Here is a 17,246-nt window from a genome sequence, read left to right on the forward strand (position 1 = left end):
CTTGTTATCATTCAAGAAGTATATTGTTATTACGTAATGCAGGAAAGATAAAGGAATGATTCATAAGATACTAGCAGAATTCAAGACAGGCTTTAACATTAAAAATACAAAATGTTTTAAAATATTTATAACACTTATTTTTAAGTAGCTAATATTAACAGAACTCAAAGCTTCATCAAAGGTAAAAACAAGAAATATTTCTTAGTTTATTTCTCATAGGTTTAAATTCATCCTATCCATGAAATAATTTTAAAATTTATAAAATTGGCATTCTATAAATAAAAATAACGCTGAAAAAATTTACTATCAATAGACTAATCAATAAATTATTGCTTTTCTTTTCCTACTAGGTATTATCTTTAAATGCAATGTCATTATATTACATTGAAATGTATCACTCATTAAAATGTAGTAAGACTACATACTTTATTTTGTTCAATAATCTCTAAATTATTTTAACCAAGTTAGGCCCTCAGACAATCAAAGCTTTTTTTAATGTCTTGATACTTCTTATATTTGGAGGTAATTTTCATTGTTGATATTAAATAAATCAAGTTAATGACATTGGAATGCTGGACACTGTATGTATAATTCAATTTTCTATATTTCAAGTTATCCAGAATAAATTTCATTTTTCTCTTATTATGGACTACAATATTAAGGTAAATTACTTGCAGATCTGCTGCTGCTAGTACTATTTTTTTTTTGTCCCACATGCTCTCCCCCAATAGAAAATGAGCAAAATGTCTTCAAATTAGTTGCTTTAATAAACTTATACAGTCAATGTATAAGCAGGTACAGTCTTCTAGTATTCTGAATGACTTCGATCTCTATATCTTGTGCTATCACACTACTTGAGCATAAGGTCTAAAGCAGAATGACAATTACTTGTGTGTATGTCATAAAGCTACATATATAGTATAAGATGATCACAGACATTTATATAGAGAGATATGCCTTTGGTCCATATTGCTTTTTATGTTTATTTATCTTCCTTCTCTCTATGATGTCTATATTCATATCATCTACCATCTTTCTATTATCTATCATCTCTCTCTAAAAAGGTAGCTCTATCAATAGTAAGTACTCATAACTGTTTGCTAATGTCATAGGATCTTAAAGAGAACTATGATTTATAGCCTTCAATATAGAGCTATACACCCTTTGCCATAATTCCACCAAATCTCATCTTGAAAAAAGACAATCAGCCAGTCAACATAGAATCCCAATATATTTTTATCTATCTTGTGACAAAACACACACACACACAACCAAAAAACATTTTGGGTGCAAAATTCTACTTAGAGTTATAAAATATAGAACTAAAAATAATTCAAAAAATATTTTATCAGAAATTTCAAATCATCTACATGTGTACCTGTTAATTTTTCATCAAAAAGTGCTTCTGTTAATAATAAGATAAAACTTTCAAGTTCAAAGTGAAACAATGTGGCTGTAGTTCAAAAGGAGAAAGGAAAGGCCTTAAAGAAACAATTGGGAATATTCACTCTACCATCAAGGGTAAAATTTGGAGAGTGAAAAAAAAAAAAAGAGTAGAAATTAAATATTATATAAAACTTACAGAAGTAAGTTAGAAGAGTAGGATAGAGAGTAGCTAACAATCTCTGTGTTTTAACAATTAATTTTTGAAAAATAAAACATAAAATTTAATATTATTTTATAAGAAAACATAAGGAATTTTTATTAGTGAGATTTTAAATAGTGTTTCATTGGAATTTTAAAAACTACAAAATAACTACAAATATAGGGATTGATAGCATATTTATAACATAAGGAAAAAATCAGAAAAAATCTTATCTTTCCCATTTATCTCAAACAGGTAAAGGTTTTAGAATTGTGGAAAGAATTTACAATGCAGTAGAAAGACAAAACAAAACATTGAACTAGAAGTCGAGTCTTGGTTTTTCAAGCAAACTAAAGACTTTTTTAGGGAAGCCATTCAATCTACAAAACACAGATATTAGATATATAAGATAGAGATATTTTACCAAGTGACTGTTGATTTTTCTCTGATTTTATCTTTCTTCAAAAATGTTTGGGATGGATGAAAAAAATGCACCTTCTTAGAAAAACTTGAGTATGTTTAAGAATGAATAATTATTCATGTATTATTTTTAATGTAGATACAGGTATCACAATTATCTGTATCTACATTAAAGAGAATATATAGAAGAGTCAATAATCAATTTATTTAATACCAATAGAACAGATAGTGAAGAAATAAGATCTAAGAACCAGAATCTTTTTGCTTGTTTGTAAGGGACCGAAGATGCTAGAATCACAGAAAAAGAAAGATGAAATAGAAATATGTGATTTTCACAAATAAAAATCGACTGGATAAGCATCCAATTTTTAAATTGTAATTGTTTTGCTAGTCCCAAGAATAATATCCCAGTTTCCAATTTTCTTTGAAAAGAGAAAGTATCTATTAATATAACACTTTCTGTATGGGAGATAGAAATACAACAATTTTTTCCCACAATTTAAAAGATATTGTCTCCTATTTAATGAAAGCACACTTACTCAAATCTTATTATTATTCTAAATGGTACAATCAGATATTCTGAAATGCATTAGCCTGGTACTGAAAGATTTCCATCTCAGTTTGGGATATAGATTCATATCAAACTTGAATGAATCTGTGGAAGAAATTCTCAAGCAAAGCACTTCAAATACATTTTCCATTTAAACCCACAAAACTACTTTTATTCACGTACTCCAAGGCAATAGAACTTTCCATAGCTTCTGATTAAGAATTACTTGAAAACATTTTCAGTAGATAAGTACTTCTCTCCTCATGAGCATTAAGTGACTTTCTCAGGATGATTATAAAATTCAGCTAGATGCATTCATTTTATTAATTAAACATATCAAGGCATAACCTACATTAACCCAAGATATTTTTAGAATTATTGTCTAAAGTGAGATTCATTTCTCACATTTGATTATTAAAAAATTGCAGATATTCTATTTTACTGTTACAGTGAAATTTAATAACCCTGATAAAAGATATTTTTAAATATTTTAAAATCAAAGTTCATTGCCAATAAGTGTAAAAGCCCCTTATTGCACCTAAATTACTGTTATTAATAAAAGTAATTCTACTTATCTAAGAACACCTCCATTTCCAAACATTTATTTCCCATTTTGGAAAAAAAATACTCTATACAAACTTAGATTTCCACACAACTTTGATAGATTATTTATGAAATCCAAAAAGAATTTATTAGAAAGATATTTATGGTCCTGGTGAAAATGCTGACAATTTAAAGCAAAAAAACAAAACAAAAACAAAACCAGTTCTTCAAATTAACATTTTCAGCCTCATCAAGTAGTGGATGTAAGCAGGGTAAATAGTATAACTCAAGAAACATGTATCAGCAACATCTAAATTGCATGAGCATATTAATTGATAATAATAATACTAATATGCATCTAAATAATAAGGCTTTGTTTTTGAATAAAAAATATTTAACTATCACTTTGAAAAACTGTCCATCTGAATTCATTTGAGTATCACATTTCAGATTATATATATTTGATGATTTAAGTTCCTATGAAAACTACAGACCAGAGTAAAAAGAAGACATGGTTTATTTCTGTTAGTTTTTAAAAATCTTTATTACTTCTTCAATCATTTGTGTACTTTTTTAATGGTTAGTAAACATTTGTGATTCATCATGACTATTAATCTCAAAATATAAATAAAACAATACAGGGATTTATATTTTAATAAGATCTTATTGATAATATGAAAGTCTTTAACTGTAAATTAGTTTACATTAATTACTTACAAATTTTAAGCAACTAAATTTTCTGGGGAAAACTTAAAAAATATATTAATCTTTAGAATTAGAACAAATAAATTTTATCATTTTCAGGAATTGTTTTTCAGAGTTCTTACTTTCAAACTTTCACCAAAGTAAATCATCTAAGGGCACATTTCATATATTAAAAATAATTTTTGTTATGGCAAGAATTTTGAGGTTTATTATGTATGTAAAATTGCCATACTGCAAAATTATTTTAGATATTTTTTCCTAATTTAATCTTAGAATGTTTAATAAATAAGTTTACAGATTAATTCAACATGGTATAGTCTTACTTCAAATAATGTAAGATATAAATTGTATATTCTAGTGTCATAGATAGTATCTGGAAATAAATGAATTGTTTTGATCTTTTCAAAATAAACAGTTCTTCATTATGCTTTATGAATGCAAAATGGTATAGGAATGAATCATGAAATGCTACGTCTAGAGGACAGACTCTATTTCTAATCAGAAACAAGAAAACTTTCATTCTCAAAGTCTAAATTACTTGTATACTTCTGACAAAATTTCAGAAATTATTTTTCTTCTCTAAGTATAAAGAGAATTTTAAAAAAATTAAAACTTCTAAAACTAAACTTTTATTTTTTCTGATGATAGTATGTATCACATGCCTTTTACAGAAAATCCAGAAAATAAAGGAGAACATAGAAAAGAAAGTAACAACAACAATAGCCTATAATGCCACTATTTTAAGATTATGCTGAGTGAAATAAATCAAGCAGAGAAAGTCAATTATCATATCGTTTCACTTACTTGTGGCCTATAAGGAATAACATGGAGGACATAGGAGAAGGAAAAGAAAAGTGAAGGGGGCGGAATCGGAGGGGGAGAGGAACCATGAGAGACTATGGACTCCGAGAGTCAGAGGGTTTTAGAGAGGAGGGGGTGGGTATTAAGGAGGACACGTACTGCATGGAGCACTGGGTGTTATACACAAACAATCTTGAAACACTCCATCAGAAACTAATGATGTATTGTATGGTGACTAACATAACAATAAAAGTTTTTTAAAAGATTAACAATCTTAGTAGCTACAAAGAAAATATGAAATATGAAATATTTAAATACTGAACTCTACAACTAAATTGGAGAGGATAAATATGATATTTCATTTTTCATAGCTAGAAATAAATGCTTATTGTATGCATCATAGAGTTGCACACATTTTTTTAAAAAGGCACTATGAAAGGAAGAAAAATCTTGATTTTCAGAAATACTTACCATCAGGTAAATAAGGACAGGTTCACATTAATGGTTGGTATGGGCTTAAGGTCTCAGTAAAAATATATTCGAATATCCTCCCCTCAAAAATCAGGAGTATAATGAGAAACATAGTGTCCATTCACAGCCATATGTTAATAGTCTCCACACTGTTGAGGATGACAATCAGTTGCCAAATACCATATGCCTGTCTTTAGCACAGTCAGTAAATACATTGCTTTTAGCACACATGTCATTGCTTTCTGCTCTTAGGAAATGCAACAAATTGTATTACTTATTTTTATTGCAATGTGTCATCTTTTTGTCAAAAAGAAAACCTGGGAGGAAACATATTCAAATTGATAGCAGAGACTTAAAAAGGGACAATAGTTTATTCATCCTGCCAACACAAAGTCTCAAAAAAGTTTTTCTTCATAATGTAGTTTTGATTTCAAAGAAATGAATAAATATCAGTTGCCATTTTCCAATCACTATAGAACCAATTAATTTGGACTAAATTCTTAATGGTATTTAACTAGCTTGTATGTATCAGGTGTCCTGGCCATGAAGGAAAATAAGATTACTGGGGAAGGAGATGGGGAAGAAAGACAGGAAGGAGGCAATGCAATCAGCAGGCACCAAAAGCCATGATTACAATTTCAATTATTCATCACTGATATCAATATAATATTCGTTAGTTTGAATGAAGGCCCCCAAACAAATGAGTTATGAAAGCTCTATTCGCAAATTTGGGGAGATTATGTGCCCAGACTCTTTAAACTTTTATCATCATTCCAATATATAAAACCCAGTTCCTGTTGAAGGAGAATTTATAATCCCTAAAGTCAAGACAGACCTGAGGGAATAAGAGATATTTAATCAAATATTTTAACAGACTACAGAGAAATTCAGAGGTGAGAGAAAGCAAATAATTTGAGGTTCAATGACAAACCTGTGGGATTATAGCTTGACTGAACCTATCATACCATCAGTCCCTCTACTACAAATTAGTCTGTTGTGAATTTCCGATACAGGTGGACAAATGACTCATGCTGTGTGATCTCATCATGCCACTGTTGGCCCATTTAGGCAACCTCTTCGAAGTAATTCTTTGATATCTGTCACTTATAGCTTAAGCACAGCAATGAGACCTTGCAAAAGAAGTACACATATGAACAAACGTTTCTCAGTTCTACGTATTTTTCATTTAAATTGCATTAATTATTATTGTTTGGGTAGTGGGTCTTGGATATTAATCGCCATTTGTGGCTGAATCTAGAAATAAGGTTGTTCAGTGGATAGTATATACCACCACAATGTGTGTTTGAATTTGAGCTGGATTAGTTTCATATTGTGTGTGTTTGCATGTATGGGTAGTTAAGACAGATTCCAGTATGTCTCACTGTGGGTACTGTCCAGTAGAATAGGAAGGAAACTGAACCTTGCCTCCTCCATATCAGGAATGGTCTTGAACTCCAAACTCAGGATGTGGACTAGAGATGAACCACAGATTCTGAGTCTCTCAGAGCACATACATATTTAAACATTTCCTATGGGTCTGCATGCCAAAAGCAGCTACTTTTTTCAAAATAAGTCCTTTCCTCAAAAGTAGAAGAGTAATTCATACCAACCAAACAATCCAGATTAAGGAGTACTTCCAGAAAATTTATTGATTTTATTTCCACCAAAACTTGAGACCGGAATTGTACCCTATCAGGAATCTTTGCCCCGTGCTGGAAAAAGTCAGCATCATCTAGTCCACCAGAAAGGATAGCTCCTGTTCTTTCCAAAAGTCAGTAAAAGTTGGTGGCCTAAAGCAAGACTCTGTCAGAAGTCCTCTCAACCCAGGCAACAGCTAACTCCTCCAGAAACGTCAGGGTAACTCTAAACATCATTGGATACAATTATTCTTTTCTCTTGCATGTAATAATAGTAGATGAGCTCCCTTAAAGCAGAAATGATCTAGTCCACAGTATTTATTTTTCAAGAACACAGCATTCTCCTACCCTTCAGGAAACTGGGGAGGTCAATAGTTTTGAGAGTCTAACACATTGGACATTTTTTAAGGTGCTAGGTAGAAGATCACATTAATTTGTGGTGCAAAATATTTTCTTGAAGACACATCAAAATAAAGCTGACAGAGCCGAATTTATTGTGATTGTGTATTTTATATATAAAGGAGGGTAGGAAGAAAAAAAGCTTTTTTCACAACATATTGTTAATTCACAGCATTTTCTAGATCCCCTCCATTCCATAAACCTTCCAGGATAAAAATTCATTGTTAGAAATATGATAGTAAATAAGGATAGCAGATGTTCCAATATGGGCTTAATTATAAGGACTGGGATAGCAGTTTATGTTAGCTGACAGATTCTCTGCTATTAGCTTCCCATCAAACTGTATATGCTCCCAAGTCTTGATTAACAGATTTGTAGAATTTTAGATTCAGAAAGGACATTAAATGAAATGAAAAGGGTAATGTTTCATGCTATCACTGTGATTGTCATATATAATGCTCTGTCAATCATACCTAAAATGAAATTACTTTCCCCACCTCATACAGCAATTTCTTGTCAGAATAGTAACTAGACTGAATTTCTTCTATTGGCCTTAAAATGAATCATATAGATTACTGCCCACTTGCAAATTGACATGATTTTAATTATTCCTTGATATGTAACCTACAAAATAATTTCACTTATTCCTTACAACCTTTTTAAGAGATAGATACTATTAGTCACCTTTTTTAGACAAAGATGATGAGACTCATTAGGGTTAGTTGTCCTAAAATCACACAGTTAGAATTTCAGCCCAAGTAGGTCTTCTAGCCAAGGCTATCCAATTTCCCACATTACAACATATTAAAACTAGCCTAGCTGTTACAAAAATCTTGATTCACAGAAAACCAATAATTCCTAACAAATTAACACTTTTGCGGGTCTTTCCCTTTTGATTAGAAAAATTAACCTATTTGCTTGGAATAATCAATCTAGTATTTACCTATTCTCTATGAATTTCTGAAAATAAATTATATATAATCTTACTTAACCCCTTAAATAATTTATTCTATTTTTGGTGGCCAAGTGGCCAACTCTATTAGGCATTGAAGATACAGTGATGGAAAGGGTATAATCACAATTCATTTTCTAAAGTGGCATGTCAGCAATTAATTTCTGTGCATATTCTTATTAATTTTAATTAGAATAAAAATATGGCTGTTATATTTATAGATGCAGAAAAGAATCTTACAGATTATCATCTTAGTATGCACATATATTTATTAGTTCATTCATTAAATACTTAATGAGCATCTACTATATGCATTCATTAAAGGATAGAGCAAGAAATAGATATTCTTGTCTCAATGACTTACATTGGAATGAGAAAAACTTACTGCAAACAAGTAAATGCGTTATATTCATGTGTGTGCATATATATATTCTATATACACATATTGCGTATGTACTTATGTATATGCATATAATTTCAATGAACAAAAAGTGCTATAAGGAAACATAAAGCAAGGTAATAGAAAAGGTAAATGCTATTTTAGATATTGCAGAACTAGTATACAAATAGCATGTTGAAGAACACCAGCACAAGTACAATATTTAATCATTGGCTATTTGAAGGTAAAACTGTTCTTTCCTCTTCTAAGTACAAGGCAATAAAACATTTTAGTTTATTAAAAATGGACCAATGACAAAAATAATACCCTTTTCAAAAACAGTGCATTAAGTTCTCCAAAGATGAAAAACTACAGGTTATATTTTGTGAATTTAATGTTGGAGAACCTGAATAAAGATTCTAAACCTATCTGAGAAACAATTATACCTAGGAGCTAAAATATCTCTGCTGTACCATTTTATTTCATCAGCTTACTTGAGAAAACAATTTTATGAAGATACTAAGCATTATTATGCAATTAAGATTGGTTGTGAAACCAGTTTCAATCTAATTTCTTCCTGGGCTTATTTTCCTGTTTGTAATAAAGTTCATAGGTCTAGAGTATTAAATTTTAATGCTGGAGCTCCATCTTTGTGATAAAAAATGAGTAGTGTTGGCAAAACCAAGGAAAACAAAGGACACTTCAGACACACAAGCAAAAACAAAGAAAGAAACAAATAAACAAACAAAACTATTGTGGAGAATTTCTCTTCCAAGGAAAAAAAATCCCCACAGATTAATCTTTTACATTAAATATTTCATCTTTACTTTTTTCTGTATTCTAATTAAGTTTAGTTTTAGGAGATTGGATATGATGTTATTAAATTATTTTTCTTCTTGGAAATACTGTATTTTGATGAACAGAAAAAAGAACAAACATTCTTGGGGAAAGTTTAAGAATATAGAATACCTTGAAAAATTTGGCTTTGAGCTTACCTAAGTTTATCTTCAAGGGTACAGTATCTAACACCTTGAATGCACTATGTACTGAATGAAACATCACCTTATATCAAAGTAAAAGAACATGAACAAAATATCAAAGCAGAAGAGCTTTTTGTTTTGATCAACATCAGTGAAAATTAGATAATCCTTTTCACATTCTCCCCAATTCAGAAAAAATGAAACCTCCACTTACACAATGCCAAAAGAGCTGAGACTAGTCCAAAATCTGGGACTTGGTCAATCTCACATTCAAATCCAGACAGACACAATCCTGCTGGTTTATGAGCACTGACAGTACCCCGCTGTAGGTGATAAGGCTGCCGGCATTGTGCTCACTTAGCCACTGGCAGTAAAATAAACCCTGACAACTTGACAGTTCATCAATTGGAAAGCCATTCAGTCTTTTTGATATGTGGAGATACTGGGACTAGAGCCTTAATTTTAGACACATCTAAGTGAATCTGTATTGTAATTATTTGCATGGCAATGTTTTCCCTTGATAGTATCTCTGAGGACATTGTATATATGTGTTAATGTCCATATGAAAGAACCATCCCATTTATAAATGGAGCTAGCAATCCATAAACTTAGTCACAGTACTCTTAAAATTAGTTAAGAGGCAGATTTGGAGTTTTATAAATTCAGTACTTGGTTAAAATTGTAGTTTGGTAGAAAAGGATTTGTAGTGTAACAACGAATAAAAAATTAAAATAGTACATAATTTTTTAAGCAACAGTGTAATAGGTACTGTAAAATTATGGTCCTTTTCACATAAAGTCTATGTTATCCCAGGGCACTGGAATGTTTCCATCCAATTTGGGAGTTAGAGCAATGAAACATAAATAATTACAGTAGTGTTCTATTATTACTTAAGAATGAAGCATACATAATTTGAAGTATATGATTCATTGTCAACTGAATGGCAGAGACCACACAGTACATGGACTCTGAATTCAAAGCTGGGTGAAGCAACTACATTGATCTTGGAACTACAATGATCGTGGAAGGCAAAATGAAGACCACTTCTGTCACCCTCTAACATGACTTTTTGAGCATCTGGAAGCCATCCAACCCTTTGAATCATGAATTTAGATGTCTCTCTCTTCATACACGACTTCCTGGCTCTGAAGGTCTTTCATTTAATGCAAACCAAAAATCGGCTCTTCAGACTTACAGAGGGCTCTCTTCTCTCAAGTCACACTTTCTGCCTATTGTTGAGATTCTTCCTGTCCTCATTACCATTCATGTCCAAGTTAGATTTTATGATTTACCACTTCAGCCATCACCCTGTCAATAAATATCCTTACAGCCATCACCTCATTTGAAATCTCAATCTTCCATTAATTCAAATGCATTATATCCATCAAATGCTGCTGGACAAAAATATATAACCATGTATATTAATGCTGAAATGAAATTTGAAACCCCTAAGAACCAACAACACCGCCTGGCAATTCTATATTTCCTAACTCGCCCTCTCTTGTTTGTTACAGCAGCTATTTTAAAACTTGATCACCTTTAAACTTTCAACCTCCTTATCTCTAATGTTTTCTGCTACATTTTCCCTCTCAGCATATAATCTCATCTCCCACTTTTCCAAGAAAAGTTAATATATTTCTTACTAATAGCCTTAACTCTTTGACACTACCCATGAAGACTTGCTTACATTCACACCATTCTTTTTTTACTCCCTCTCTCCATAATTCTGAAAAACCATGTCCTCCATGTCTAAGATAAAGTATTCCGTCCAAAGGGATCCGACCCCCTCTCTCCCAGACCTCTATCAATAACCACCTTCTTTCCTTTATCTTATTTCTCTTTCTTTCTTCCTTAATCCGAACATTTGAACATACTCCTTTCTTAAATTATGAATGTTTGACACCCTTAATTTCATGAAGCCATTTAATGGCCACTCTTGTAACCAAATGGTGGGCTAATACAATATTTATGCTTATAATAAAATATTATATAATACAGTATTTATGCTTATAAATGCTTATGCTTGCTTCTTACTTGTAACCTTCATTTTTACTTTCTGATTTGTTGGTTTTTCAACATAAGGCATTACAACCCTATTGACATTTCCTTCATAAGTGACAGTTAACTGCAACATTTTTTGAGGTATCAGGCAAGTTTTGGGTGTGTCATATCATTAACTCATTTAGGTTGTAACTACGTATGAGTCTAGTGACACTCCTGAGGTCACTTGGTATTAAATAACATAAAAATTTGAACAGCCTGACATCAGCAGCCTTTCTAACCCATTTGTCTTATTGCCTCTTCTTAGTTACTAATGAACCCCGAGTTCCTAATTTCAACAGATTCTCTTTAGCTTTTATACTACTGCTTTTCTGTTGCATTTCTGATCACCCCCTACTTTTTTTTTTTAAGATTTTATTTATTTATTTGACAGACAGAGATCACAAGCAGGCAGAAAGGCAGGCAGAGAGAGAGGGGGAAGCAGGATCCCCACTTGATCCCAGGACCCTGAGACCATGACCTGAGCTGAATCAGAGGCTTAACCACTAAGCCACCCAGGCGCCCCCTGCCCACTTCTTGTAACTCATAGAGAATAGAGTTTATATAACTCATAGAGAGAAAACCCTCTCCACCCCATTTTATGAGGGCAATATAAGCTCAGTATCAAAATCCATGTGATACATCACATTAGTAAGAGAAAGGATAAAAACTGTATGATCGGGGTGCCTGGTTGGCTCAGTGGGTTAAAGTGTCTGCCTTTGGCTCCAGTCATGATCCTGGAGTCCTGGGATCAAGCCCCGCTTCGGGCTCTCTGCTCAGTGGGGAGCCTGCTTCGTCCTCTTTCTCTGCCTGCCTCTCTGCTTGCTTGTAATCTCTGTCTGTCAAATAAATAAAATCTTTAATAAATAAATAAATAAATAAATAAATAAATCTTTTTAAAAAGACATTTTCTACTTATTACATGACACATAGCATTTGAACTACTGTAATGTCACAGTTTAGAGTAGACTTTTCCTCTTACTATATGAAATGTATCAAAGCTCTTATTCTGATTTTGTGTCTGTTACAAGTTAAAAGCCAAGAAGTTATTCATTATATAAATACTGAATTCACTACCTTATACAAATTATCATTATAATGAATGGAAGAAGATGCTAGTTCCCTAGGAAACCATTGGGTTACTTTTTTCACTTTAAATTATTCTAAGGCATAATAGTATTTATTGCTTAATACTTCTGATAAGTACTTAAGGTAATTTAAATGCCTAATTCTCCCCACCCCATTCTCTTTCAAACTACAATACAGGCTTTAATGCATACTATAATCTTATGACATGGAGAAAAATCAAACAAAACTATAGTTACTTTAGGAAAAAACAGGTACCAATATGTCTGCTCTTACCTTGCGAATACCTCGGCCAAGCTCCTCTCCATAGTTGGTTCCAAGGATTTCAAAATGGACATTGGGATTTCCTCCATTCTCTCCAAATTCTAATTCTCCAGTCAACCCACTGACTCCACCCTAAAACAGTGAAAAAATATTGATGTAAGATTTCAGAAATAAAATAACAATAATAATACCAATGATAACAATAATAGTGAAGAGAAGAAGAAGGAGAAAAAGAAGAGATGGAGAAAGGAGAAGGAGGGAAAAATACTATTTGCATCAACGAAATAAATATTTTATCAAGAGACAATTATTAACAGAATTTTTTTTAATAGGCACACATAATAAATAGGACAGCAATTGAAAGTTGACCTTGAGAATAACTTAATCCAATCTCATCCTCTTTACGAACAAGGGAATTTATACACAAAGAGTCAAATGACTACTGAAATAGCACCATGGTAGAGATGAGACATAATTGCAGGCTAGGATTTTTGCTACCATATCCTGTGAAATGCATAGTTCCAGTAGTCAGAAAACAAGATGCTTCTGGAGAGCATAAAACCTACTCTGGAGACAAGTTTTGACAATATTCTTTCTGTAGCACAATTCTATTCTAATTTGATCTAAAAATATATCTGGGAATCTTAAAAGTCATGGTTTCTAACTTATTGGAGATTTATTTTTTCTTTCTTCTTTAAATATCTTTTCTGAATTAAAAAAAAGTTAAAAAAGCTAAATTAGGCTTGAAATCTGTCTTTGCTCTTAATAGTAATGCTGGCTGTTGAGATTCATTGGGAATTTCCAAACTTCATCTTTCGTTCAACATGACAGATGTTCATTTCCCCAACAGATGGCAATGTAGGTCATACTTCTCTCTTTCTTGTTTACCACTCTTCTCTCAGCTTAGTTTATCAGTGTTCGCCTTATTTAGGATTTTACAAATTAAAAACATATTCCGAATCACTTCTATACTAAAGCATTTTAAGAGTTTCAGCTTGATAATCACACTTATTTGGAAAAGTTATCTCTGTAATTTGCTTCAATTATCACCTCTATGACATTGATACCCAACTATATCTCATTTTGCCATATCCTCTAATTCAACTTCTAGTCTTTTTTGGCAGGTTTCATGTTGTTTGCTAAGTCTTCTACTTCCTCTGTACTTCTAGCCCATCATGTGACTCTACTTTCATAACAGATATTCAATAAAACCACTGCTTAATCATTAATTTTAATATTTATTTCATTTTTGCAATAGCAATAATCAACAAAAACTAACCTCTGCCATTATTTCTTAAGAAGCCAGCTTCTCATTTATTATATGGTTTTATTAATAAAAATATGCTGAATTTGGGATTTCAGGAGGAGTCAAGATGGCAGAGAAGTAACAGGCTGAGACTACTTCAGCTAGCAGGAGATCAGCTAGATAGCTTATCTAAAGATTGCAAACACCTACAAAACCAACGGCAGATCAAAGAGAAGAAGAACAGCAATTCTAGAAACAGAAAAACAAGCACTTTCTGAAAGGCAGGACTGGCGGAGAAGTGAATCCAAAGCGACGGGAAGATAGACCCCGGGAGGAGGGGCCAGCTCCTGGCAAGCGGCGGAGCAACAGAGCAAAAAATCAGGACTTTTAAGTCTGTTCCGCTGAGGGACATAGCTCCAGAGGCTAAACAAGGGTGAAGCCCACGTGGGGTCGGCGTGGCCTCAGGTCCCGCAGGGTCACAGAAGTATCGGGGGTGTCTGAGTGTCGCAGACCTTGCGGGTATTGGAACCGGAAAGCCGGCTAAAGAGACAGAGCCGACAGTAAGCTCACAGCTTGGGGTTACCTTGAACCAAACGCAGGCTCGGTGAGCTCGGAGCGTAGCCGGAGGTCAGGCAGATGGGAGTTACTGGGCGATGTTCTCTGAGGGCGCACTGAGGAGTGGGGCCCCGGGCTCTCAGCTCCTCTGGGCCAGAGACCAGGAGGCCCCCATTTGTATTCCAGTCCTCTGGAACTCTATGGAAAGTGCTCAGGGAACAAAAGCTCCTGAAAGCAAACCCGAGCGGATTACTCAGCCCGGCCCCTGGTAAGGGCAGTGCAATTCCGCCCGGGGCAAAGACACTCGAGAATCACTACAACAGGCCCCTCCCCCAGAAGATCAACAAGAAATCCAGCCAAGACCAAGTTCACCTACCAAGGAGTGCAGTTTCAATACCAAGGAGAGCAGCAGAATTCCAGAGGAGGAGAAAGCAAAGCATAGAACTCATGGCTTTCTCCCTATGATTCTTTGGTCTTGCAATTAATTTAATTTTTTTCTTTTTCATTTTTTTCTCTTCTTCTGCTAAAATTTTTTTAACTTCTACCCTTTTCTTTTTTAACGTTTTTAAACTAGTTTATCTAATATATATATATATATATATATATATATATATATATATTTCTTTTTTATACTTTTCTTTATTTGTTTTCTGTTTTTAGTTCTTTTCTTTCTTTTTTTTTTTTCATTTTTTTTCTTTCTTTCCTTCTGAACCTCTTTTTATCCCCTTTCTCCCCCTAACGATTTCGGATCTCTTCTGATTTGGTTAAAGCATATTTTCCTGGGGTTGTTGCCACCCTTTTAGTGTTTTACTTGCTCCTTCATATACTCTTATCTGGACAAAATGACAAGACGTAAAAATTCAACACAAAAAAAAGAACAAGAGGCAGTACTGAAGGCTAGGGACCTAATCAATACAGACATTGGTAATATGGCAGATCTAGAGTTCAGAATAACAATTCTCAAGGTTCTAGCCAGGCTTGAAAAAGTCATGGAAAATATTAGAGAAACCCTCTCGGGAGATATAAAAGCCCTTTCGGGAGAAATAAAAGAACTAAAATCTAAACAAGTTGAAATAAAAAAAGCTATTAATGAGGTGCAATCAAAAATGGAGGCTCTCACTGCTAGGATAATGAGGCAGAAGAAAGAATAAGCAATATAGAAGACCAAATGACAGAGAATAAAGAAGCTGAGTAAAAGAGGGACAAACAGTTACTGGACCATGAGGGGAGAATTCGAGAGATAAGTGACACCATAAGACGAAACAACATTAGAATAATTGGGATTCCAGAAGAAGAAGAAAGAGAGAGGGGAGCAGAAGGTATACTGGAGAGAATTATTGGGGAGAATTTCCCCAATATGGCAAAGGGAACAAGTATCAAAATTCAGGAGGTGCAGAGAACGCCCCTCAAAATCAATAAGAATAGGCCCACATCCCATCACCTAATAGTAAAATTTACAAGTCTTAGTGACAAAGAGAAAATCCTGAAAGCAGCCCGGGAAAAGAAGTCTGTAACATACAATGATAAAAATATTAGATTGGCAGCAGACTTATCCACAGAGACCTGGCAGGCCAGAAAGAGCTGGCATGATATATTCAGAACACTAAATGAGAAAAACATGCAGCCAAGAATACTATATCCAGCTAGGCTATCAATGAAAATAGAAGGAGAGATTAAAAGCTTCCAGGACAAACAAAAACTGAAAGAATTTGCAAACACCAAACCAGCTCTATAGGAAATATTGAAAGGGGTCCTCTAAGCAAAGAGAGAGCCTACAAGTGGTAGATCAGTAAGGAACAGAGACAATATACAGTAACAGTCACCTTACAGGCAATACAAAGGCACTAAATTCATATCTCTCAATAGTTACCCTGAATGTTAATGGGCTAAATGCCCCAATCAAAAGACACAGGGTATCAGAATGGATAAAAAACCAAAACCCATCTATATGTTGCCTACAAGAAACTCATTTTAAGTCCAAAGACACCTCCATATTTAAAGTGAGGGGGTGGAAAAGAATTTACCATGCTAATGGACATCAGAAGAAAGCAGGAGTGGCAATTTTTATATCAGATGAATTATATTTTAAGCCAAAGACTATAATAAGAGATGAGGAAGGACACTATATCATACTCAAAAGGTCTGTCCAACAAGAAGATCTAACAATTTTAAATGTCTATGCCCCCAACGTGGGAGCAGACAACTATATAAACCAATTAATAACAAAATCAAAGAAACACATCAACAATAATACAATAATAGTAGAGGACTTTACACTCCCCTCACTGAAATGGACAGATCATCCAAGCAAAAGATCAGCAAGGAAATAAAGGCCTTAAATGACACACTGGATCAGATGGACATCACAGATATATTCAGAACATTTCATCCCAAAGCAACAGAATACACATTCTTCTCTAGTGCACATGGAACATTCTCCAGAATAGATCACATCCTCAGTCCTAAATCAGGACTCAACCGGTATCAAAAGATTGGGATCATTCTCTGCATATTTTCAGACCACAATGCTCTGAATCTAGAACTCAACCACTAGAGGAAGTTTGGAAAGAACCCAAATACATGGAGACTAAATAGCATCCTTCTAAAGAATGAATGGGTCAACCGGGAAATTA

General features: G+C 33.4%; 1 protein-coding gene across 4 annotated transcripts in view; it reads right to left on the bottom strand.

Moving 5' to 3' along the window:
• The window catches only part of GRID2 (glutamate ionotropic receptor delta type subunit 2), a 1,513,029-nt gene that overhangs the window by 545,190 nt on the left and 950,593 nt on the right, over nucleotides 1-17,246 (bottom strand). For all 4 annotated transcript variants that reach the window (XM_082728077.1, XM_082728076.1, XM_082728074.1 and 1 more), the window contains one exon: nucleotides 12,825-12,944. In XM_082728077.1, coding sequence (XP_082584203.1) covers nucleotides 12,825-12,944 — 120 coding nt within the window. The remainder of the gene's footprint in view (nucleotides 1-12,824; nucleotides 12,945-17,246) is intronic.

The sequence above is a fragment of the Mustela nivalis genome (genome assembly GCF_964662115.1).
Source record: "Mustela nivalis genome assembly, chromosome: 4".
Classification (NCBI taxonomy): domain Eukaryota; kingdom Metazoa; phylum Chordata; class Mammalia; order Carnivora; family Mustelidae; genus Mustela; species Mustela nivalis.